Source organism: Chamaea fasciata, unplaced genomic scaffold, assembly GCF_029207755.1.
Source record: "Chamaea fasciata isolate MVZ Bird 193981 ecotype frontalis unplaced genomic scaffold, bChaFas1.0.hap1 SCAF_27, whole genome shotgun sequence".
Lineage (NCBI taxonomy): Eukaryota > Metazoa > Chordata > Aves > Passeriformes > Sylviidae > Chamaea > Chamaea fasciata.
In genome coordinates, this window is record NW_027094112.1 from 4,997,471 (window position 1) to 5,020,783 (window position 23,313).

General features: G+C 52.6%; 1 protein-coding gene across 1 annotated transcript in view; it reads left to right on the forward strand.

Moving 5' to 3' along the window:
• Positions 1-23,313, forward strand: part of LOC136301688 (src kinase-associated phosphoprotein 1-like) — a 105,713-nt gene that overhangs the window by 74,742 nt on the left and 7,658 nt on the right. Inside the window, exons 6-12 of the mRNA XM_066204811.1 lie at positions 6,839-6,916; positions 7,525-7,608; positions 8,583-8,707; positions 9,895-9,958; positions 10,256-10,417; positions 12,788-12,853; positions 13,440-13,552. Of these exons, the coding sequence (XP_066060908.1) occupies positions 6,839-6,916; positions 7,525-7,608; positions 8,583-8,707; positions 9,895-9,958; positions 10,256-10,417; positions 12,788-12,853; positions 13,440-13,552 (692 nt within the window). The remainder of the gene's footprint in view (positions 1-6,838; positions 6,917-7,524; positions 7,609-8,582; positions 8,708-9,894; positions 9,959-10,255; positions 10,418-12,787; positions 12,854-13,439; positions 13,553-23,313) is intronic.

Consider the following 23,313-nt stretch of genomic DNA (forward strand, 5'->3'; position numbering starts at 1 on the left):
TTCGGGCTCCCAAAATTCCCATCCTGGAGATTTGGGGCTCCCAAAATTCCCATCCCGGTGCTTTGGAGATCTCCGGAATTCCCAAAATCCCATCCCGGAGTTTTGGAATTCCCAACATTCCCATCGCAGGGTTTTGGGACTCCCAGATTGCCATGCCGGAGCAGATCCAGGCCCTTCCCATCCCCACCCAGCTCCCGTTCCCCATCCCGGCGGGATTTGATCCGGAGGGGGAAGGGAAATAAACCCCCCCAAACCCCCTCGGAGCCGCGGCAGGAAATGGAAAACGCCCGGAGCCGCCGTTTCTCAGCCGTAATTCCGTCATAAAAATAACGGGATAATGATTTGGGGGCTTGTTTTCTGGGATGATATTAAAGGCCGGGAGATCGATCCCGCCTTTCCCGCCTGGAGCCGGGATGGGATTTTTTTTTTTTCTTTTTTCCGTTGGGTTTTTTTGACGGAGAGAGCAATAAAATCCAACCGTCCCTGCTCCAATTCAGGGCGCCCGGAAACGTCAGCAATTCCCGCCCGCCTTCCCGGCCCTGCCTCCCCAGGGATCCAGGGAAGGAGGGATCGGCTCCGAGGGGAAAGTTCGGGATCACATCCGGGCGCGGGAGAGGCTCCAGTGCCACGGGAGGAACGTCCCGGGGTTCTGTTTAATCCCAGATCCCTGGGGCGGGGGGAAAGGGTCCGAGGTCCGCCCTGGATCCCAAAGCCCTGATCCGACTGGGATTTCGGGATCCTGGAGTCCTGATCCCACCTGGAATTTGGGATCCTGGAGTCCTGATCCCACCTGGATTTCGGGATCCTGGAGTCCTGATCCCTCCTGGAATTTGGGAAAAGGGTCCAAGGTCGGCCCTGGATCCCAAAACCCTGATCCCTCCTGGATTTTGGGATCCTGGAGTCCTGATCCCACCTGGATTTCGGGATCCTGGAGTCCTGATCCCACCTGGAGTGTGGGAAAAGGATCCAAGGTCCGCCCTGGATCCCAAAACCCTGATCCGACTGGGATTTCGGGATCCTGGAGTCCTGATCCCACCTGGAGTGTGGGAAAAGGATCCAAGGTCCGCCCTGGATCCCAAAACCCTGATCCGACTGGGATTTCGGGATCCTGGAGTCCTGATCCCACCTGGAATTTGGGATCCTGGAGTCCTGATCCCACCTGGATTTCGGGATCCTGGAGTCCTGATCCCTCCTGGAATTTGGGAAAAGGGTCCAAGGTCGGCCCTGGATCCCAAAACCCTGATCCGACTGGGATTTCGGGATCCTGGAGTCCTGATCCCTCCTGGATTTTGGGATCCTGGAGTCCTGATCCTTCCTGGAATTTGGGATCCTGGAGTCCTGATCCCTCCTGGATTTTGGGATCCTGGAGTCCTGATCCTTCCTGGATTTTGGGGTCCTGGAGTCCTGATCCTTCCTGGATTTTGGGATTCTGGAGTCCTGATCCCTCCTGGAATTTGGGATGGGGGCTGAACGCTCCCCCTGGATCCCAAAGCCCTGATCCCACCTGGATTTGGGGATCCCAAAGCCCTGATCCCTCCTGGATTTGGGGATCCCAAAGCCCTGATCCCTCCTGGATTTGGGGATCCCAAAGCCCTGATCCCTCCTGGATTTGGGGATCCCAAAGCCCTGATCCCACCTGGATTTGGGGATCCCAAAGCCCTGATCCCTCCTGGATTTCGGACCCTGGAGCTCCGACCCCACCCGGATCTCCAGGCAGAGTCCCCCCAACGCCCCCACCGCCTTTGGAGCTTTTCCCGAGGAGCTCCCGATCCATAACATCCCGGATTTATGACTCGGGGCGAATCCCAGCCGCCATAAAAAGCGGTTCCCTGGTTTTTTCCGTCCCTCCATCCGTTATCCGCCGTCACTTCCCAGCGTTTTCCAGCGATCGATGTTTTGTTTTATCTCTCCCCTTTTTTTACCTTTTTTTTTTTTTGTTTCCCAATAATTTTTTTAATCATTTCTCCCGCGGATAAATAATTCCCGGGAAATCTGCGCTTCAGCACTTTCGGGGAGTGGGGAGGGAAGAGGGGGGGGGGAGGGAAAAGTGATGAGGTCAGGAGAGGGAAAGGGAGGGAGCGGGGCTGGCGCTTCCTGCGGAATTCCCGGCGGGAATGGGGGCGCGGAGCTGCCACCCCGAAATCGGGGGGAAAGGGGTTTGGGGATGGGATGGGATGGGATGGGATGGGATGGGATGGATGGGATGGGATGGGATGGGATGGGATGGGATGGGATGGGATGGGATGGGATGGGATGGGATGGGATGGGATGGGATGGGATGGATGGGATGGATGGGATGGATGGGATGGGATGGATGGGATGGGATGGGATGGATGGGATGGATGGGATGGGATGGGATGGGATGGATGGGATGGGATGGGATGGGATGGGATGGGATGGGATGGATGGGATGGATGGGATGGATGGGATGGGATGGGATGGATGGGATGGATGGGATGGGATGGATGGGATGGGATGGGATGGGATGGGATGGGATGGGATGGGATGGGATGGAATGGGATGGGATGGGATGGGATGGGATGGGATGGATGGGATGGGGACAGGGACAGGGACAGGGACCTGCCAACCCCAATCCCTTGGAATTCCCAGTGGGAATGGAGCATGGATCTGCCACCCCAAAAATGGGGGGAAAGGGGTTTGGGGACAGGGACAAGGACAGGGACCTGTCAACCCCAATCCCTTGGAATTCCCAGCTGGAATGGGACAGGGACCTGCCAACCCCCATCCGCTTCCCTTGGAATTCCCGGCGGGAATGGGGGCACGGAGCTGCCACCCCAAAATCGGGGGAAAGGGGAGGACGGGAACCCCCGGGACAGGGATTTTAGGGATCAGCACAGCCCCTTTTAGGGATGGGAAATTTGGGAATTGGGATCCCAGCCGGGGTTCCCAGCCCCTTTAGGGATGGGAAATTTGGGAATTGGGATCCCAGCCGGGGTTCCCAGCCCCTTTAGGGATGGGAAATTTGGGAATTGGGATCCCAGCCGGGGTTCCCAGCCCCTTTAGGGATGGGAAATTTGGGAATTGGGATCCCAGCCGGGGTTCCCAGCCCCTTTTAGGGATGGGAAATTTGGGAATTGGGATCCCAGCCGAGGTTCCCAGCCCCTTTTGGGGTGGGAAATTTGGGAATTGGGATCCAGCCGGGGTTCCCAGCCCCTTTTGGGGTGGGAAATTTGGGAATTGGGATCCAGCCGGGGTTCCCAGCCCCTTTTGGGATGGGAAATTTGGGAATTGGGATCCCAGCCGGTGATCCCAGCCCCTTTAGGGATGGGAAATTCGGGAATTGGGATCCCAGCCGGGGTTCCCAGCCCCTTTTGGGATGGGAAATTTGGGAATTGGGATCCAGCCGGGGTTCCCAGCCCCTTTTGGGATGGGAAATTTGGGAATTGGGATCCCAGCCGGGGTTCCCAGCCCCTTTTGGGATGGGAAATTCGGGAATTGGGATCCCAGCCCCCCGCTGCCGCTCCCGCCGGGGCCGCTCCCGCTCCCGGCTCCAATCCTGAGCTTCTGCTGCTTCCTTGTGGCAAAATCTTGGAATGACAGGGCCCTTCCCTGAATTCCGCGACCCCCGGGGCCGGGAGAATCCCTGGGGAGCAGCTCCGGGGTTGGGATGTCCCGGCCTGGGAATCTCGGGAGGGAAATCCTTCGGCCTCGTCCATCGCCGCGCTGACCTTCGCCGCCCCCGGGATCGTTCCAAGGGGGAATTCTCCTCTCGAGCCCTTCCCGGAGGCCGTAAATATTCCCGGGGAGGTGACGGAAGCGCTTGATTTCCTTGGGATGAGTTTTTAAAGAGGCGGGATGTAACCCCGGGGTCCGGGTGGGAATTCCCGGGATATTTACGGCCGGAGGGTTCCTTCATTCCCTTCCCTGTTATTCCCGGATTTCGGCGCCGTTGCCGCTCGGGGTTAAACGTGGAATTCCAGCCCCGCGGCACCCTGAGCTCGGCGGGATTTGGGATTTTCCCGGGGATGGCTGCCCCCGTTGGGAATCAGGAAAAGGGCGTGGCGGGGTGGGATCCGTGGGATCAATGGGATCAGTGGGATCAACGGGATCAATGGGATTCACGGGATCAGTGGGACTAATAGGATCAATGGGATCAATGGGTTGAGATGGGAACAATGGGATCAAAGGCACCAATAGGATCAATGGGATTCACGGGATCAATGGGATTTATAGGATCAACGGGATCAATGGGATGGGTTCAATCGGATCAGTTGAGGTGGGATCAATGGGATCAATGGGATCAATAGGATTAATAGGATCAATGGGATCAATAGGATCAATGGGTTGAGATGGGATCAGCGGGATCAATGGGATTAATAGGATCAATGGGATCAATGGGATCAACGGGATCAATGGGATGGGTTCAATCGGATCAGTCGGGATGAACGGGATCGATGGGATGGGAGAACGGGACGGGATGGACGAGGGCTGTGACCACAGGGGTCTCCGGAGGGGCTCAGGACCCTCTGGAAAAACGGGAACACCGGGGGGGGGGGGGGTGGGGGGAAGGAAAGCAGCACTGAGAGTTTCATCTCCAGGTGCCCCACATCAGCCTTTCCAAGGGGAAATTCCGGATGGAATTCCAGCGGGAAGGGGGCGGGAGCTGTGCCCCCGTCTCCGTCCCTGGGTGAAAGCCGAAAGTTGAAGAGTCCAAAGCCGTCAAGGCCGGCCCTCAGCCGGCGCTGGGAAAGGGAAATATTTGGATAAGGCGCGATCCGGAGCGGCGGCTGTTTACAAATCCCCCATCCCACATCAAAGGCGGCTCCCTTCGGGAAGCGCTTCCCGCTCTCCCGGCTCCTTTGGGGAGCTGTCACGGGAATATTTGATGTTCGCCTCCCCTTTCTCCTGGCTCTCCCGCTCTCTCTCCTTTGTTTGTTTTCGTTGGTCAAAGCCGAGGCGGGAGGAGAATCCATCAAGGGCCGGGCCGGGATTGATGGGAGCTGCTCCCCGGCTCTGCTCGACCTGGCCTCGGGTAGAATTCCAGGAAATGTTGGATCCCCCTTGGATCTGCCCCGCTGAGGGGAGTTAGCCCGCGTTTGGTGCCTCCGGAATTCCCAAAGTTGTTGCCTCCGGAATTCCCGAGTTTCCTGCATCTGGAATTCCTAAAATTTGTTGCCTCTGGAAGTCCCAAGTTTGTCACCTCCGGAATTCCCAGATTTGTTGCCTTTGGGATTCCTGAGTTTGCTACATCTGGAACTCCCGAGTTGGCCACATCCAAAATTCCCGAGTTCGCTGCCTCCGGAATTCCCGAGTTTGCTGCCTCCAGAATTCCCAAAGCTGTTGCCTTTGGAATTCCCGTTCGCTGCCTCTGGAATTCCCAAAGCTGTTGCCTTTGGAATTCCCGTTCGCTGCCTCTGGAATTCCCAAAGCTGTCGCCTTTGGAATTCCCACTCGCTGCCTCCGGAATTCCCAAAGCTGTTGTTGCCTTTGGAATTCCCGTTCGCTGCCTCCGGAATTCCCAAAGCTGTTGTTGCCTTTGGAATTCCCACTCGCTGCCTCCGGAATTCCCAAAGCTGTTGTTGCCTTTGGAATTCCCGTTCGCTGCCTCCGGAATTCCCAAAGTTGTTGCCTTTGGAACTCCCGAGTTTCCTACATCTAGAACTCCCGAGTTTGCCACATCCAAAGTTCCCGAGTTTGCCGCCTCCGAAATTCCCAAGCTTTCTGCCCACGGAATTCCCGAGCTCGCTGCCTCCGGAATTCCCAAATTCGCTGCCTTTGGAATTCCCGTTCGCTGCCTCCGGAATTCCCAACTTCGCCGCCTCGGGAACGGGTCCTCCGAGGCCGTTCCCGGGACGACGAGGCCGCCGGGCGAACGCGTGAACGCTCCGCTGGAGCCGCAGCCGAAGGCGGGATTTACGGAGTCCCCGCGCCGACAGGAAAGGACGGGAAGTTTATCATGGATTAGGGAATTAATGGGGATGGATTCCCGCCCGCTGATGGATGGGACGGACGCTCCCTTAGGGAATGATTTAGGAATTTTCCAGCTCCTCGTGGATCAGCGAGGGCTCGGCCCGGGGCTCGGAATGTTGGGATTGGGGACGAGAGGGAACAGCGAGAGAATTCCAAGGATTTTTAAAGTCATGGATCCCTGTTTTTTTTATCATTTTTGATATTTTTATTTCCGGGGTTGTTTTTTTCATTTTTAGGTGGGTTTATTGCGGGATAATTTGGGGTGGAAGGGATCCGAGACCTCATCCAGGGTCACCTCCCGCTATCCCAGGATTCCCAGGCTCTTGGGATGAGCTGGGAATGGCTGAGCCCTTCCGGATTCTGGGATGAGATTCCGTGGGCAGAGCCGTGATCCATGATGGGAACTGGGTTTTCCATGGGAATTGGGGTTTTCCAAGGGAATTGGGGTTTTCCGTGGGAATTGGGATTTTCCGTGGGAATTGGGGTTTTCCGTGGGAATTGGGGTTTTCCATGGGAATTGGGGTTTTCCATGGGAATTGGGGTTTTCCAAGGGAATTGGGGTTTTCCATGGGAATTGGGGTTTTCCATGGGAATTGGGGTTTCCGTGGGAATTGGGATTTTCCATGGGAATTGGGTTTTCCGTGGGAATTGGGTTTTCCATGGGAATTGGATTTTCCATGTCCATAACCCCCCCAAATTCCAGGGGAAAAGGGCAGCTCCAGCCTCATCCCGCTGAATCCTGGAATTCCAAGACCCTCTTCCCTATTCCCAATCCCGGGAATACCAGCAGGATCGGGATAACCCGGGATTTCCACCCCCGGCGCTGCTTCCCCAAAGGAAGGGGCTGGAAACTTCGGGATGCGGGAATTCCAAATTCCAAGGTTTTCCTTTGCTTTGCTCCCTGCAGGCCTGCAGGAGATCCCATGGCCGGACCGGAATTCCGGGAATATTTTGAAGCAAGGATACCTGGAGAAGAGATCCCGAGGTAAAACCTGGAATTCCACGGGAAGATCCGGGGCTCCCACTCCCAAACCTGGGAAAATCCCAAATTCCCAGCCTGAAAAAAACCTCGGGACAACACAGGAAATCCACGGATTTCCACCGGCAGGACGCTTCCGGGTTTTCCCAATGCCTCGCTGGGCTCGTTCCCTTTTCCAGAGCATCCAAATCAAATCCCGGAATTAAATTAAGCCCGGCCCAGGCCTGGAGGGCAAAACTAATGAGGAGAAAAAGCCGGGAAAAGCTCCAGGGATTGGGGATCATCCCGAGTTTAGCGCGGAGATAAGAGCGGGACGCGGATCCTCCGGCCCTTATCTCCCTTTTCCCGCGAAAGGCACCAATTATTCCCTCCGCTAACGGGATTTTCTGGGGAATTATTGCCGGGCCGAGGCAGGAGCCGCTCCCGCTTTTCCCCGCCTCCACCGCACTTCCCGGGGATTTAACCCCCAACTCCCTCCGGGCCCGGCCGAATCCATGACAAACGCGGCCCAGAGGGATAAAAAGGAGGAATTTTTCCCCCCCCCCCCCATTTTTCCCATTTTTTTTTTAATTTTTCCCGTTTTATTCCCGTTTTTTTTTTCCCCCGTTTTCCAGAGCCCAGCTTTTTCAGCTCGGAGTGGCACAAGCGCTGGTGCGTCCTCACCCGGCGGAATTTCCTCTACTACGCCAACGAGAAGAGTGAGTGGGGAAAAGGGTTCCCAGCTTTCGCCTGGAGACGCGGGATCCGAGCGCGGAAAACCAGAATTCCCGGCTCCCGGGACGGGGAAACCCCAGCTGGGCCGGGCATTTCTCTCCTTCGGAGCAAAGGGAATTTTGCGGCCGTTCCTCTTCCCTGGATTTTCCCGGCCATTTCCCCCTTTTCCCAGGATTTTCTATCCATTTTCCTTTCCCGGAATTTTCCAGCCGTTGCCCTTTTCCAGAAGTTTCTTCCCGTTTCCCATTTCCGTTCCCATTATTTCCCTTTCCCAGAATCCTCCAGCCGTTTCCCTTTTCCCAGAATTTTCTGGCCATTCCCTTTTTCCCAGAATTTTGGAGCCCTTTCCCCTCTCCCAGAATTTTCTGTCCATTCCCTTTTTCCCAGAATTTTGGAGCCGTTTCCCCTCTCCCAGAATTTCTGTCCATTTTCCTTTTCCCAGAATTTTGGAGCCCTTTCCCCTCTCCCAGAATTTTCTGTCCATTCTCCTTTTCCCAGAATTTTGGAGCCCTTTCCCCTCTCCCAGAATTTTCTGGCCATTCCCTTTTTCCCAGAATTTTGGAGCCGTTTCCCCTCTCCCAGAATTTTCTGGCCATTCCCCTTTTCCCAGAATTTTGGAGCCGTTTCCCTTTTCCCAGAATTTTCTGTCCATTTTCCTTTTCCCAGAATTTTGGAGCCCTTTCCCCTCTCCCAGAATTTTCTGTCCATTCTCCTTTTCCCAGAATTTTGGAGCCGTTTCCTCTCTCCCAGAATTTTCTGGCCCATTTTCCATGCCCGGAATTTCCCGCCGGCCTCAGTTTCCCGGAATTTTCAGGGCATTCCCCTTTTCCCGGAATTTTCCAGCCACGTGCCTCAGTTTTCTTCCCTGGATAAACCCGCCCTCCCCCCCCCCCGTGCCGCATCCAGGGGTGGAAAAAAGCCGGAAAATCCCGAATTTCTCCCAATTCCCTCTTCCCAGGCAAGCAGCCCAAAGGCTCCTTCCCCATCGAGCGCTACCAGGCCCGCCTGGATTCCCAACTCCGCAAAGATTCCCGGAAGAAATGCTGCTTCCAACTGTTCTGTCCCGGAAAACGCTCCTACGAGGTCGGGAAAAGGGGAAGTTTTTTGGGAAAATGGGAATTTCAGAGGAAAAAAATAAAAAAAAAAAAAAAGTGAATTTTGGGGAGGAAATGGGAATTCGGGAGGTGGAATGGGAATTTGGGAGGGAATTGGGAATTTCACGGGAAAAAAATGGGAATTTTGGGGAGGAATGGGAATTTGGGGGGGGAAATGGGAATGGATTTCCATGGATTTCCGTGGATTTCCATGGATTAGGCCTGCCAGCTTTCCTGGGATATCCTGGCAAAGCTCCGCACACACTCGGAGCCAGGAGATAAATCCGGGAATTTCCCTGTGCTGTTCCTGGGGCTGGGAACGTTGGATCGCTGCCCCCTCATCCCAATCCCCAAATTCCCAAACCCCAAACCCCAAATCCCAAATTCCCAATCCCCAAATTCCCAAACCCCAAACCCCAAATCCCAAATTCCCAAACCCCAAATCCCAAATTCCCAAATTCCCAAACCCCAAATTCCCAAATTCCCAAACCCCAAACCCCAAACCCCAAACCCCAAATTCCCAAACCCCAAACCCCAAACCCCAAATTCCCAAATTCCCAAACCCCAAACCCCAAATCCCAAATTCCCAAATTCCCAAACCCCAAATTCCCAAATTCCCAAATTCCCAAACCCCAAACCCCAAATCCCAAATTCCCAAATTCCCAAACCCCAAATTCCCAAATTCCCAAACCCCAAATTCCCAAATCCCAAACCCCAAACCCCAAATTCCCAAACCCCAAATCCCAAACCCCAAACCCCAAATCCCAAATTCCCAAATTCCCAAACCCCAAATTCCCAAACCCCGAACCCCAAACCCCAAATTCCCAAACCCCAAATTCCCAAATTCCCAAACCCCAAATTCCCAAATCCCAAATTCCCAAACCCCAAATTCCCAAATTCCCAAACCCCAAATCCCAAATTCCCAAATTCCCAAACCCCAAATTCCCAAATTCCCAAACCCCAAACCCCAAATTCCCAAATCCCAAATTCCCAAATTCCCAAACCCCAAATCTCGAACCCCAAACCCCAAACCCCAATTCCCAAATTCCCAAACCCCAAATTCCCAAACCCCAAACCCCAAATTCCCAAACCCCAAATTCCCAAACCCCAAACCCCAAATTCCCAAACCCCGAATTCCCGGCCCCCAAATCCCGGGCTACCGGCCTCTCCCGGCAGTTCACCGCGCCGAGCCCGGCCGAGGCGCAGGACTGGGTGGAGCAGATCCGGTTCCTCCTCAGGGGTGAGTGTCCGGAGCCGCTCCCGGTTTTTGGGATCCTTGGGAAGAGTTTTCCCACCCGGGGCGGGGCTTTCCCTCCGCCCAGCCCCGCGTTTGTGGGGAGTTCCTCCGGCTGGAGACAGAAAATTCCGGAAATTCTCTGGGAATTCGGGCTCATTCCCTGGGATTTTCCACCTTTCCTTGGGATTTTCCTTCGGGTTTTTCCCCCGGTTCTCTGGTGTCGGGTTTGGAGCTCGATCCCACCCCTCTGGAATCGGCAGAATTCCCACTTTTCCTCCCGTTTTCCGTGTTTCCCGGCAGACCTGAGCTCCCTGACCATCCCCTGCGAGGAGGAGGAGGAGGAGGAGGGGGAGGAGGAGCTCTCCAAGGACCGGGACAGCTCCGATTCCAGGAGCAATTCCCAAAATTCCACCCCGAACCCCGAGGAGCCGGAAGGCGACGACATCTACGAGGTGCTGCCAGGTGAGCTCCCCGATTCCCGACTTTTCCTTGGGAAAAAAAAACGTGCGGAAACCTCGGCCATTCCCACATCGAACCCACCCAGAATTCCAAGGTTTTCTCCCGGTTCTTCAGTCCCAGTTTTTGATGGACTTCCCAAAGCCAAACCTTGTTTTCCTGGGAATTTGGGATCCGGGAATTCTGCTGGAGCAGCTCTCAGGGTTTTCGTGGATTTCGGCGGATTTCCATGGATTTCCAGGGATTTCCAGGGCTTTTCATGGGTTTCCACGGGTTTTCATGGATTCTCATGGATTTTCCATGGATTTCCATGAGTTTCCATAGATTTCCATGGATTTCCAGGGCTTTTCACGGGTTTCCATGGACTTCCAAGGATTCCCATGGATTCCCATGGATTTCCACCGTTGTCCGTGGATTTCCATAGGTTTTTTTCCATAGGATTTCCATAGGTTTTTTTCCATAGGATTTCCATAGGTTTACCATGGGTTTCCATAGGTTTTCCATAGGTTTGCCTTAGTTTCTCCATAGGATTTCCATGGAGTTCCATGGGTTCCCACCATTTTCCATGGATTTCCCTGGGTTTTCTTCGATTCCCATGGATTTCCGTGGATTTCCATGGATTTCCATGGATTTCCATGGGTTTCCATGGGTTCCCACCATTTCCCATGGATTTCCCTGGGTTTTCATCGATTCCCATGGATTTCCATGGATTTCCATGGATTTCCATGGATTTCCATGGATTTCCATGGGTTTCCATGGACTTCCATGGAGTTCCATGGGTTCCCACCATTTCCCATGGATTTCCCTGGGTTTTCATCGATTCCCATGGATTTCCATGGATTTCCATGGATTTCCATGGATTTCCATGGGTTTCCATGGGTTCCCACCATTTCCCATGGATTCCCATGGATCACCCTTCCCACCTTTCCCGGGCGATCCCATCTCACGGATCTTCCTTCATCCCAACCCCCCCAAAAATAAAACCCGGCAAGGAAAAAATCCCGAATCCGCTCCTCCCTCCTCTCCCTTTTCCCTCCTCCACTTCCCGACGGAAAAAATCACGGAAAAAAAAAAAAAAACAAACCCCAAATCCCCGAGAGACGGGAACAAAATGGGAAAAAAAAAACCAAACCCAAACCCCGGGAAAAGCCACGGAGAGATAATTTCCTCGGCGTTAATGAAGTTTTACGAAAACAGACGCGGCCGAGGCCAAATAAAATTTCACAGGTGATAAATTTTTCCAATTTCCCGGGCAGGATTGGATGGGAATGTTAAATCAGGAGTGAAGGTGGCCGCTCGGAAGCGCCGAGCGCTGCCGGCGAGTTTTATCGACTGGAAAATTGAATCAAATTGCTCCATTAAAAACTCGGCTCCGCTGAGATCCCGGAGCTTCCCCGGGACGAGGATCCCGGGCGTGGGCTGCCAGGGAGCGGTCGGGTCCCCCGAAGTTTTCCAGCTTTCGCTCTTCTTCCGTTCCGTCCTGGGAAATCCAAGTGGCGGCTGGGATTGGGAAGGCGGAGCTTCACGTCCAGGCTTGATTCCAGGGAAAGCCCCGGATCCATCGGATCGGATTCCAGGGAAAGCCCCGGATCCATCGGACTGGATTCCAGGGAAAGCCCCGGATCCATCGGATCGGATTCCAGGGAAAGCCCCGGATCCATCGGATCGGATTCCAGGGAAAGCCCTGGATCCATCGGATCGGATCCCAGGGAAAGCCCCGGATCCATCGGATCGGATTCCAGGGAAAGCCCCGGATCCATCGGATCGGATTCCAGGGAAAGCCCCGGATCCATCGGATCGGATTCCAGGGAAAGCCCCGGATCCATCGGATTGGATTCCAGGGAAAGCCCCGGATCCATTGGATCTGATTCCAGGGAAAGCCCCGGATCCATCGGATCGGATTCCAGGGAAAGCCCCGGATCCTTCGGATCGGATTCCAGGGAAAGCCCCGGATCCATCGGACTGGATTCCAGGGAAACCCCTGGATCCATCGGATTGGATTCCAGGAGAACCCCTGGATCCATCGGATCGGATTCCAGGGAAACCCCTGGATCCATCGGATTTGATTTCCATGATTTTCCCGCCGTTTTTCCCTGATTTTCCCACCATTTTCCCCTGATTTTCCCACCATTTTCCCCTGATTTTCCCGCCATTTTTCCCTGATTTTCCCGCTGTTTCTCCCTGATATTCCCTCTGTTTTCCCTGATTTTCCCACCGTTTTTCCCTGATTTTTCCCTGGTTTTTCCCTGATTTTCCCGCCGTTTTTCCCTGATTTTCCCCCTGTTTTTCCCCCTGTTTTTCCCTGATTTTCCCCCCGTTTCTCCCTGATTTTCCCGCCGTTTCTCCCTGATTTTTCCCTGGTTTTTCCCTCCCCAGACGAGGAGCTGGAGCCGCCGTGCCCGGAGGACGAGGAGGACGAGGAGGATTTCGGGAGCGGGGAAGGTGAGATCCCAACCCAAAGGATTCCCAGGCCGCGGCTGGGGGGAAGAGTTTTGGGAATTTCGGCCACTTCGGAGCATCCCGGGCTGTGGGAAAAACGGGAGAAATTCCCAGGATTTGACGAGTGAGACTCTCGGCAATGCCGGAATTCCAGCTGGGACGACCCTTCCCGAAATTCCTGGGATAAAGGAGGAGTTCGGGATTTTTAAACGGGATTTTTATCCCTGAAAGGCCAGGGAGAGATCCGGCAGGAATTTTGGGATGGGCCCCGCAGGAATTTTGGGATGGATCCTCCCGATCCAACCCCCTTCGACCCCACTGGACATTCCCGGGATGCCAGCGAGTCCCTGATGCAATCCCGTGGAATTCCCGGCCTTTTCCAACCCCAGGATCCCAACATTCCCACGGATTTGGAGCCTTTCCCACCCCGGAGGAGCTCCAGGAGAACTCTGAGCTCCGGAATCACCTCCAGGAGGATTTTCCCATGATTTCCTTCCATTCCCTCGAGCGTATTGGAATTCCATGGAATTCCTGGATCCCCTCACCTCCCTGACCCCGAATTTCCCGTTGTTTTGGTTTTTTTTCCCAGGAATTTTGGAGGGGGATTTCTGGGATTACTACCAGGGGCTGTGGGATTGCCGCGGGGACAATCCCGACGAGCTCTCCTTCCGCCGGGGCGACCTCATCCGCGTCCTCAGCAAGGTGGGCGCCGCAATTTCCCGGGAAGTTCTTGGGAATTCTTCGGGATTTTTTGGAGCATTTCCGGGGGGGGATTTTATTTATTTTTTTTTGGAATTTGAGGGGAGTTTTCCGGGAAATCCGGCTCCTTTCCCATTTGACTTCCCCGTTCCTGACGGGGCGGCCTCAGTGAGGCGGAATCCGGAAATTTGGGGGAATTCTTTTTTCGGGGAATTTTTCAAGGCCGAAAGGAGCTAAAAAGGCTCGAAATTCGGATTTAAAATTGAATTAATGACGTCAGCGGGGAGGGGTTACTGGTTTTAACTGGTCTTTACTGGGATTTACCGACTTCTACTGGGGTTTACTGGGTTTTATTGGGTTTTACTGGTCTTTACTGGGTTTTACTGGTCCTTACTGGTTTTCGCTGGTTTTTACCAGTCTTTACTGGGATTTACTGACTTCTACTGGGGTTTACTGGCTTGATTGGATATTCACTGGGTTTTACTGGGTTTCACTGGTCTTTACTGGTTTTTACTGGGTTTTATTGGGTTTTACTGGTTTTTACTGGGTTTGATTGGATTTTCACTGGTTTTTACTGGGTTTTACTGGGGTTTACTGGTCTTTACTGGGTTTTCACTGGTTTTTATCGGGTTTTACTGCGTTTTAATGGGTTTTACTGGGTTTTACTGGTTTTATTGGATGTTCGCTGGGTTTCACTGGTTTTTACTGGTTTTTACTGGGTTTTATTGGGTTTTACTGGTTTTTACTGGGTTTGATTGGATTTTCACTGGTTTTTACTGGGTTTTACTGGGGTTTACTGGTCTTTACTGGGTTTTCACTGGTTTTTATCGGGTTTTACTGGGTTTTACTGGTCCTTACTGGTTTTCACTGGTTTTTGCTGGTCTTTACTGGTTTTATTGGATTTTCACTGGTTTTTACTGGTCTTTCCTGGGTTTTCACTGGTTTTTAGTGGGTTTTACTGGTCTTTACTGGTTTTCACTGTTTTTTGCTGGGTTTCATTGGGTTTATCGGATTCTCACTGGGTTTTACTGGTCTTTACTGGGTTTTCTCTGGTTTTTACTGAGTTTTATTGGATTTTCACTGGTTTTTACTGGTTTTACTGGTTTTATTGGATTTTCACTGAGTTTTATTGGATATTCACTGGTTTTTACTGGGTTTTACTGGGTTTTATTGGGTTTTACTGGTTCTTCACTGGGTTTTACTGGTCTTTACTGGGTTTTCACTGAGTTTCATTGGATATTCACTGGTTTTTACTGGGTTTTACTGGTTTTCTTGGATCTTCACTGGGTTTCACTGGGTTTCACTGGGTTTTACTGGGTTTTACTGGGTTTTACTGGGTTTTATTGGGTTTTACTGGGTTTCACTGGTCCTTACTGGTTTTTACTGGGTTTGGGGCCACTTTGGGCCTTGGTCCGGGGCTGCAGGAGCAGCTCCCACTCCTGTTCCTGCACCCCGCTCTGGAAAGGCGCCAATTCCCCGTTTTCGGGGCCGGATTCGGGATTTGGGATCCCCCAGGCCGCGTTCGCACCCAGGGGGATCCGGGGCGGGAATTCCCGGCTCAGAACCGACGGATCCCGAGGGCTTTTCCCCCGTCAATCCGGGATGCGGGAAGAGGAGGGAGAGGCGGCGATGGGAAAAGGAGGAGGAGGAGGAGGGGGAAGGTTGGGAATGTTCGCTCAGCTGCGCCTTAATTTCCTTTTCAATCTTGTCCCAATTAATTTCGCGGAATTAATCTCGCGGCGGCCGCGGCTCCGACCGCGCGATGGCGGCTCCCGTAAAATCCCATCTGGCGCCTTCCCGGCCCCACATTCCCGGGAAAACCGGACAGGGAGCGGGATGGGGTCAGGGAATCAGGGAATTGTCCAGGCTGGAAAACGTCTGGGAGTGAAACCCAGCCAGCCCCGGGGCTCCTTGGCCACTTCCAGGGGAATCGCGTCCCAGGAATCCCGGGAAGGGCTCCCAAGGGATCTTGGCCCCCCTGGATCAGGGTGACGACGCCAGGCGTCATTCCCAAAATCCCGGCCAGCAGAAAAGCTGGGAAAAGCTGGAATTTCTTCCCCATTACCAGGAATTCCCGGGATAAATGCCACTGGGGAAAAGCTGGAATTCCATCCCCGCTTCCCGGAATTCCGGGGATAAACTCCATCCATTCCTTATCCCATAAATCCCACGAATGCAGAAGGTGTCGGGGCTGGAATTCCCAGGATTTCTGGGATATTCCCGGGTTTCCTTTGGAATTCCTGGCTGGGAACACCGGGAGTTCATTTGGGGAAAGGGAAGGGTCCCTCCCATCCCGAATTCCCGTCTCTGGAGGTGTCGAGGCCAGGCTGGGCTGGAGCCGGGACGGGATTTGAGCTCCTTTCCCTCCCAGCCGGAATTCCCAGCCCGGAATTCCCGAATCCCGAGGAAAGCCCGTTCCCGTGTCCCCGTTCCCGGCCCTGGATCCCTGGATCCCTGGATCCCTGGATTCCTGGATAGACTCCTCCTCCGGGATGACTGTGGGAAGGCGGCGCCGCTTCCCGCTGGGAACGGGTCCGCTCCCGGGATAAACCCGGGATAAACCCGGGATAAACCCGGAATAAACCCGGGATAAACCCGGGATGAACCCGGGATAAACCCGGGATAAACCCGGGATAAACCCGGAATAAACCCGGAATAAACCCGGGATAAACCCGGGATAAACCCGGGATAAACCCGGGATAAACCCGGAATAAACCCGGAATAAACCCGGAATAAACCCGGGATAAACCCGGGATAAACCCGGGATAAACCCGGGATAAACCCGGAATAAACCCGGGATAAACCCGGAATAAACCCGGGATAAACCCGGGGTAAACCCGGCCCTCCCTCCGTGGCTTCCCGGGAAAAGCGGGAGAGGGAAGGGCCGGGAGGCGATGCCCACGTTCCCGCCAGCCGAAGGCGCGCGGTGACATCTAGCGGCGCTGGCCAAGGCTCTGGGGACGGGGACGAGCCCGCTCCGCTGCGCCCGGATCCCGGGAATGACCCCGCCGGGAATGACCCCGCCGGGAATGACCCCGCCGGGAATGACCCCGCCGAGAATGACCCCGCCGGGAATGATCCCGCCGGGAATGACCCCGCCGGGAATGATCCCGCCGGGAATGACCCCGCCGGGAATGACCCCGCCGGGAATGACCCCGCCGGGAATGATCCCGCCGGGAACGGCGGCAGGGCCGCGATGGGGCAGCTGGAGGGCGGCGGTCACCTCCCGGTCACTCCCGGTCACCCCTGGTCACCTGTTGGTCACCTCCCGGTCACTCCCGGTCACTCCTGGTCACTCCTGGTCACCCTCTGGTCATCCCTTGGACACCTCTGGTCACTCCTGGTCACCCCTTGGTCATCCCTGGTCACCCCTGGTCACCTATTGGTCACCTCCGGTCACTCCTGGTCACCCCTGGTCACCTGTTGGTCACCTCCCGGTCACTCCTGGTCACCCCTGGTCACCCTCTGGTCATCCCTTGGACACCTCTGGTCACTCCTGGTCACCCCCTGGTCATCCCTGGTCACCCCTGGTCACCCTCTGGTCACTCCTGGTCACTCCTGGTCACCCCTGGTCACCCCCTGGTCATCCCTTGGACACCTCCGGTCACCCTCTGGTCATTCCTGGTCACTTCTGGTCACCCCCCGACACAGGGACAGGGACAGGGACGAGGCTGATCCCGAATTTTCCTCCCCCTCGGGGACTCACCTGCGCGTTCCTGATCCCGAATCCCGAATTTTCCTCCCCCTCGGGGACTCACCTGCGCGTTCCTGATCCCGAATCCCGAATTTTTCCCCCATCCACAGGGATTCAGCTGCACATTCCCCATAAACCCCACCCGGGAAAAGCTGGAATTCCGTCCCCGTTTCCAGGAATTCCGTCCCCGTTTCCAGGAATTCCGGGATAAACCCCGTCCGTTCCTCATCCCAGAAATCCGGGAATGTCGGGGCTGGAATTCCCGGGATTTCTGGGATATTCCCGGGTTTCCTTTGGAATTCCTGCCTGGGAACGTCGCTGGCCCTGGGTGAGAAAATTTCCAATTTTGGGATCAACGCCTTGGGAATTGCCTGGGAAAATCAATTAATTTATTAAATTTCATTAACGAATTAATGGGAGAAAATAATTAATAAATAGGGAAATGAATCCGTTATCAATTGATTCTAAATGATTAAATAAAGGGGTGGATTAATGATCGATTAATAAATGATCAGGGGAAGAAATTAATTGTAAATTAATAAATGAACAGGGAAAATTTATGTTAATCAATTAATAAATAAACAGGTAAAAAAACCCTTAATCAATCAATAAAAAAGAGGGAAATAAATAGATAATTAATTAATAAATGAGCGGGTAAACAAACAGGTAAATTAATGTCAATTATTAATGAATAAACAGATATTTAAATCCATTATAGATTAGGAAACAGATAGATAAATTCACGTTCATTAATAAACAAAGAGGGGAAATAAATCGGGAATAAATTAATCAGCGAACAGGAAAGCGAAGAGGTGAATTAACCCATTAGTGACTCATTAATTCATCACTAATTAATAAGCGCACAGGTGGGCGAAGGGGTGAACGAGCCTTTCTGGGCCCAGGCGGGTGACGCGGGCACGGGCGGGGGGAGCTCATTAGCGGCTCATTAACGGGGGCGGGCGGCCCTTCCCCTCCCCCTCCCGGCTTTTCCCGCTGGGATTCGGGATCCCGGTCCCTCCGCCGGTTTTCCCTGAGAAGCGCCGCGAGTCCCCCCGGCCCCTCCCGCTCTTCTCCCCCTCTCCACCTTTCCCGTCTTTACACTTCCAACCTTTTGATCCGGTTTCGTTGGGTTTTTTTCACATTTCGCACTTTATTTTATTTTTTTTTTTTTTTACGTTTTTCGTTTTGCGTCTTTTTTACTCGGGATTTAATTTCGCCCGCCACATTTCGCACTTTCGGTTTTAGATTTTGCACTTGAATTTTTCATCGTTTCCGTTTCAAGTTTTCTGTTCGCTGGTTTGCGTTTCGCGCTTTCCACTTCAGCTTTTTTAAATTGTTGTCTCTTTTTTATCTTTTCTATTTTCATCTTTATACTTTTATTTTATTTTATTTTATTTTACTTTATTTTATTTTATTTTATATTTTATATTTTATTTTATCTTATTTTATTTTATTTTATTTTATTTTATTTTACTTTATTTTATTTTATTTTACTTTATTGTATTTTATTTTATTTTATTGTATTTTATTTTATCTTTTTTATTTTATTTTATTTTATTTTATTTTATTTTATTTTATTTTATTTCACTTTATTTTATTTTATTTTATATTTTATTTTATTTTATATTTTATTTTATATTTTATTTTATATTTTATTTTATTTTATTTTACTTTATTTTATGTTATTTTATTTTATATTTTATTTTATTTTATTTTATATTTTATTTTATTTTACTTTATTTTATTCTATTTTTTATTTTATTTTATTTTATTTTATTTTACTTTATTTTATTTTATTTTATTTTATTTCACTTTATTTTATTTTATTTTTTTACATCTGATATTTGCTCTTTTTTAAAATTATTTTTCTTTTCTCTTCTCCCTCTCCTGCCTCCATTCCATCCATCCACCCCCGCCCCTGCCGGCAGATTCGGGAATTTTTCCATGGAAAAAAAACAGAGGGAAAAACACAGAAACTGCGGAGGGGAAAAATAAAAAACCGGGAATGAAACATCCCAGGAAAGGCTGAAATCCCCGAAATCCCGGAAATCCCAGAAATCCCGGAAATCCCAGAAATCCCCGGGCTCCTTTTCCCGGTGCTGATCCCAAATCCCGGCGGGAATTCCAGAGATTGCCAGGCTCGGCTCCCTCTGGAATTCCCAACCCCTTCCCTCAGATCCCAGATTAATCCCGAATTTAAAACGATCCCAAAAAACAAAACGCCGAGGGGAGGAAATCTGGGATGGGGAGAGTCTGGATCCGGGGGGAAATCGGGAATTCCCCGGGTCCAAACCCCGCTGATCCCGCCCTTTATTCCCGGGGTTTTCAAATCCCTTTTTCAAGCTGGAAATGTGTCCCCCGATGGATCGGGGCTTCTGGGCTGTGGGATGGGAGATCCCAGTTCTCCCAGTTCTCCCAGTTCTCCCAGTTCTCCCAGTTCCCCCAGTCCCAGTTCTCCCAGTTCTCCCAATCCCAGTTCTCCCAGTTCTCCCAGTTCCCCCAGTCCCAGTTCTCCCAGTTCTCCCATTCCCAGTTCTCCCAGTTCTCCCAGTTCTCCCAGTTCCCCCAGTCCCAGTTCTCCCAGTTCTCCCCATTCCCAGTTCTCCCAGTTCTCCCCATTCCCAGTTCTCCCAGTTCCCCCAATCCCAGTTCTCCCAGTTCTCCCATTCCCAGTTCTCCCAGTTCTCCCAGTTCTCCCAGTTTCCCCCATTCCCAGTTCTCCCAGTTCTCCCCATTCCCAGTTCTCCCAGTTCTCCCCATTCCCAGTTCTCCCAGTTCTCCCAGTTCTCCCAGTTCTCCCAGTTTCCCCCATTCCCAGTTCTCCCAGTTCTCCCAGTCCCAGTCCAGGCCCCTCTCCCAGCCCTCCCAAGGGGCCCCTCCCCCTATTCCCACATTCCTCGCACCAACCCCACAGGAAAAAACCCCCAAAATTCCCAATCCCGATGGAAAAACTCCCAAAATTCCCAATCCCAAGGAAAAAAAAAAAACAAAATCCCCAACCTTGAAGGAAAAACCCCAAAATTCCCAACCCCAAAGGAAAATCCCAGAATTCCCAATCCCAAAGGAAAACCCCCAGAATTCCCAACCCCAGAATTCCCAACCCCGGCGCTTTGGGATCACCCAACAATCGGGATCCTGAATCCTGCTGGAAGGAGCCAGCGGCACTTTGGGATCGGGATTTGGGATTTGACCAAAAACTTGGGAAGAGGACCAGGTTCTTCCCTAAAATTCCCAAGCCCTGGGATTTAGGATCACCAAATGACCGGGATGGGGGATCCTGCAGGGAAAGGAGGAGGTCGGGATCGGGATTTGGGGGAAATCCGGGAAGGAAAGGGGCGGTTCTGCAAATCCCCGATAAACCTGGGAGGTTCAAGTGTCCCCAATCCCATTCCCCAAATCCAGGGAATCCCAGGGGATCGCCGCCGGGACCTTTGGAAGGGGGAGGGACCCCGGCGTTGGCTCCGGAAAGGGATTTTTGGTGGGATTTTGGATCGGATTCGGGATCAGATCCTTCTTGGTCGGATTTTTTTTGGACGGGATTTTAAATCGGGATTTTTAACCGGGATTTTTGATGGGATTTGGGATCAGATTTTATTTAATGGGATTTTTAACCGGGATTTTTGATGGGATTTGGGATCAGATTTTATTTAATAGGATTTTTGATCAGGATTTTTGATGGGATTTGGGATCAGATTTTATTTAATGGAATTTTTAATCGGGATTTTTGATCCGATTTTTTTAAATGGGATTTTTAACCAGGATTTTTGGTGGGATTTGGGTTCAGATTTTTTTTAATGGGATTTTTGATCAGGATTTTTGATCCGATTTTTTTTTTTAGTGGGATTTTTGATCAGGATTTTTGATGAGATTTGGGATCAGATTTTTTTTAATGGGATTTTTAATCGGGATTTTCGATCCGATTTTTTTTTTAATGGGATTTTTGATCGGGATTTCTGATGGGATTTGGGATCAGATTTTTTTTTTTTTTGGATCCGATTTTTTTGGGTGGAATTTTTCGATGGGATTTTGACTGGGGATTTTTGACCGGATCCATCCCAGAACCGGCACTTGCTGCTCCCAAATCCGCCCCCCGCTCCCTTCCCCGGGGATCCGGGATGGAATTTTCCCAAACCCTCCCCGCGGCTCCGAGCTCCATCAGCCGCCACTCCAAAGCCAGAACTACTCGGCCGCGGAGCAAATCCCGGAACCAGAGCGTGCCATCAGCCAAAGAAAAACCACTCCCGGTTTTTTATTTCATTTCATTTCATTTTTTCCCCTTTTATTTTTTTTTCCCCCCGCTGGGATAAACGACAAAGGATCATTTTTTTTTTTTCCCCTTCTCTCCCTCACAACTCTGCCATTAACGTCTCACCTCGAGCCGGGCAAGTTTTACCGGTGAAAAACGGCCAATTTATTTATTTTATTATTTTTTTTTTGGTGTTGTTTTCCCCCGCTCTCGGCAGCGGCGTTATTAAAATGCTAATTTAAACGAGAGAGGCGGGGGAAGGGGGGAAAAAAAAAGAAAAAAAGAAAAAAAAGGAAAGAAAAAGGCAAAAAAAAAAAAAGAGTTTAAATATCTGGCGGTGCCGCAGCCTTTAATTGCAGCCCATAATGAGCTCGGGAAATGTGAGTGCCCCCGACACACGGAGAGAGCATCAACAGCCGCCGCCAGCTCATTAGCGGCCGCCTTCATTAATTCTGCCGGCCCCGCGCTGACCCCGCCGGGGCCGCAGGTGGAGCCGCCCCCGGGGAGCGGCGGCGATGCCGGGCCCGGTCTCCGGGACAACGCGGGGGATGCGGCCGGAGCTCCCGGGCCGGGGGAGCCCCGGGATCAGGGCCGGGATGGGGGAGCCGCGTTCCGGCTGGTCTCACCCCGATTCCGGCTGGCTTCACCCCAAATTCCGGCTGATTTCACCCCAAATTCCGGCTGATTTCACCCCAAATTCCGGCTGGTCTCACCCCGATTCCGCCTGGCTTCACCCCAAATTCCGGCTGGCCTCACCCCGATTCCGGCTGGCTTCACCCCAAATTCCGGCTGGCTTCACCCCAAATTCCGGCTGGCCTCACCCCAAATTCCGGCTGGTTTCACCCCAAATTCCGGCTGGCCTCACCCCAAATTCCGCCTGGCTTCACCCCAAATTCCGGCTGGTTTCACCCCAAATTCCGGCTGGTTTCACCCCAAATTCCGGCTGGCCTCACCCCAAATTCCGCCTGGCTTCACCCCAAATTCCGCCTGGCTTCACCCCAAATTCCGGCTGGTTTCACCCCAAATTCCGGCTGGCCTCACCCCAAATTCCGGCTGGCTTCACCCCAAATTCCGCCTGGCTTCACCCCAAATTCCGGCTGGTTTCACCCCAAATTCCGGCTGGCCTCACCCCAAATTCCGCCTGGCTTCACCCCAAATTCCGCCTGGCTTCACCCCAAATTCCGGCTGGTTTCACCCCAAATTCCGGCTGGCCTCACCCCAAATTCCGCCTGGCTTCACCCCAAATTCCGCCTGGCTTCACCCCAAATTCCGGCTGGTTTCACCCCAAATTCCGGCTGGCCTCACCCCAAATTCCGCCTGGCTTCACCCCAAATTCCGCCTGGCTTCACCCCAAATTCCGGCTGGCTTCACCCCAAATTCTGCATTTCTGAAATCCCGGGGAGCCCCCGCTCCGCCTGGCTTCACCCCGATTCCGGCTGGTTTTACCCCATTCCGGCTGGTTTCAGCCCAAATTCCCGCAGGTTTTACCCCAAATTCCGGCAGATCTCACCCCGAATTCCCGCAGATGTCACCCCGAATTCCCGCAGATCTCACCCCGAATCCCCGCAGGTCTCACCCCGAATTCCCGCATCCCCGACACTCCAGATCCCCCTGCTCGTCCCTGGAACCCCGAACTCCCCGGTACCCCTGGATCATCCCGGCACTGGTGAAGGCGCCGGACCCCAAACGTCCCGGGATCCCGAGCGTCCCCCCAAACCCTGCATCCCTGAACCCCCAGAATGCCCCAGCAACAATTTCCATTTTTATTTTCATTTTCATTTTTATTTTTATTTTCATTCTCGCTCACCCCCCTCTCCCCCCCAA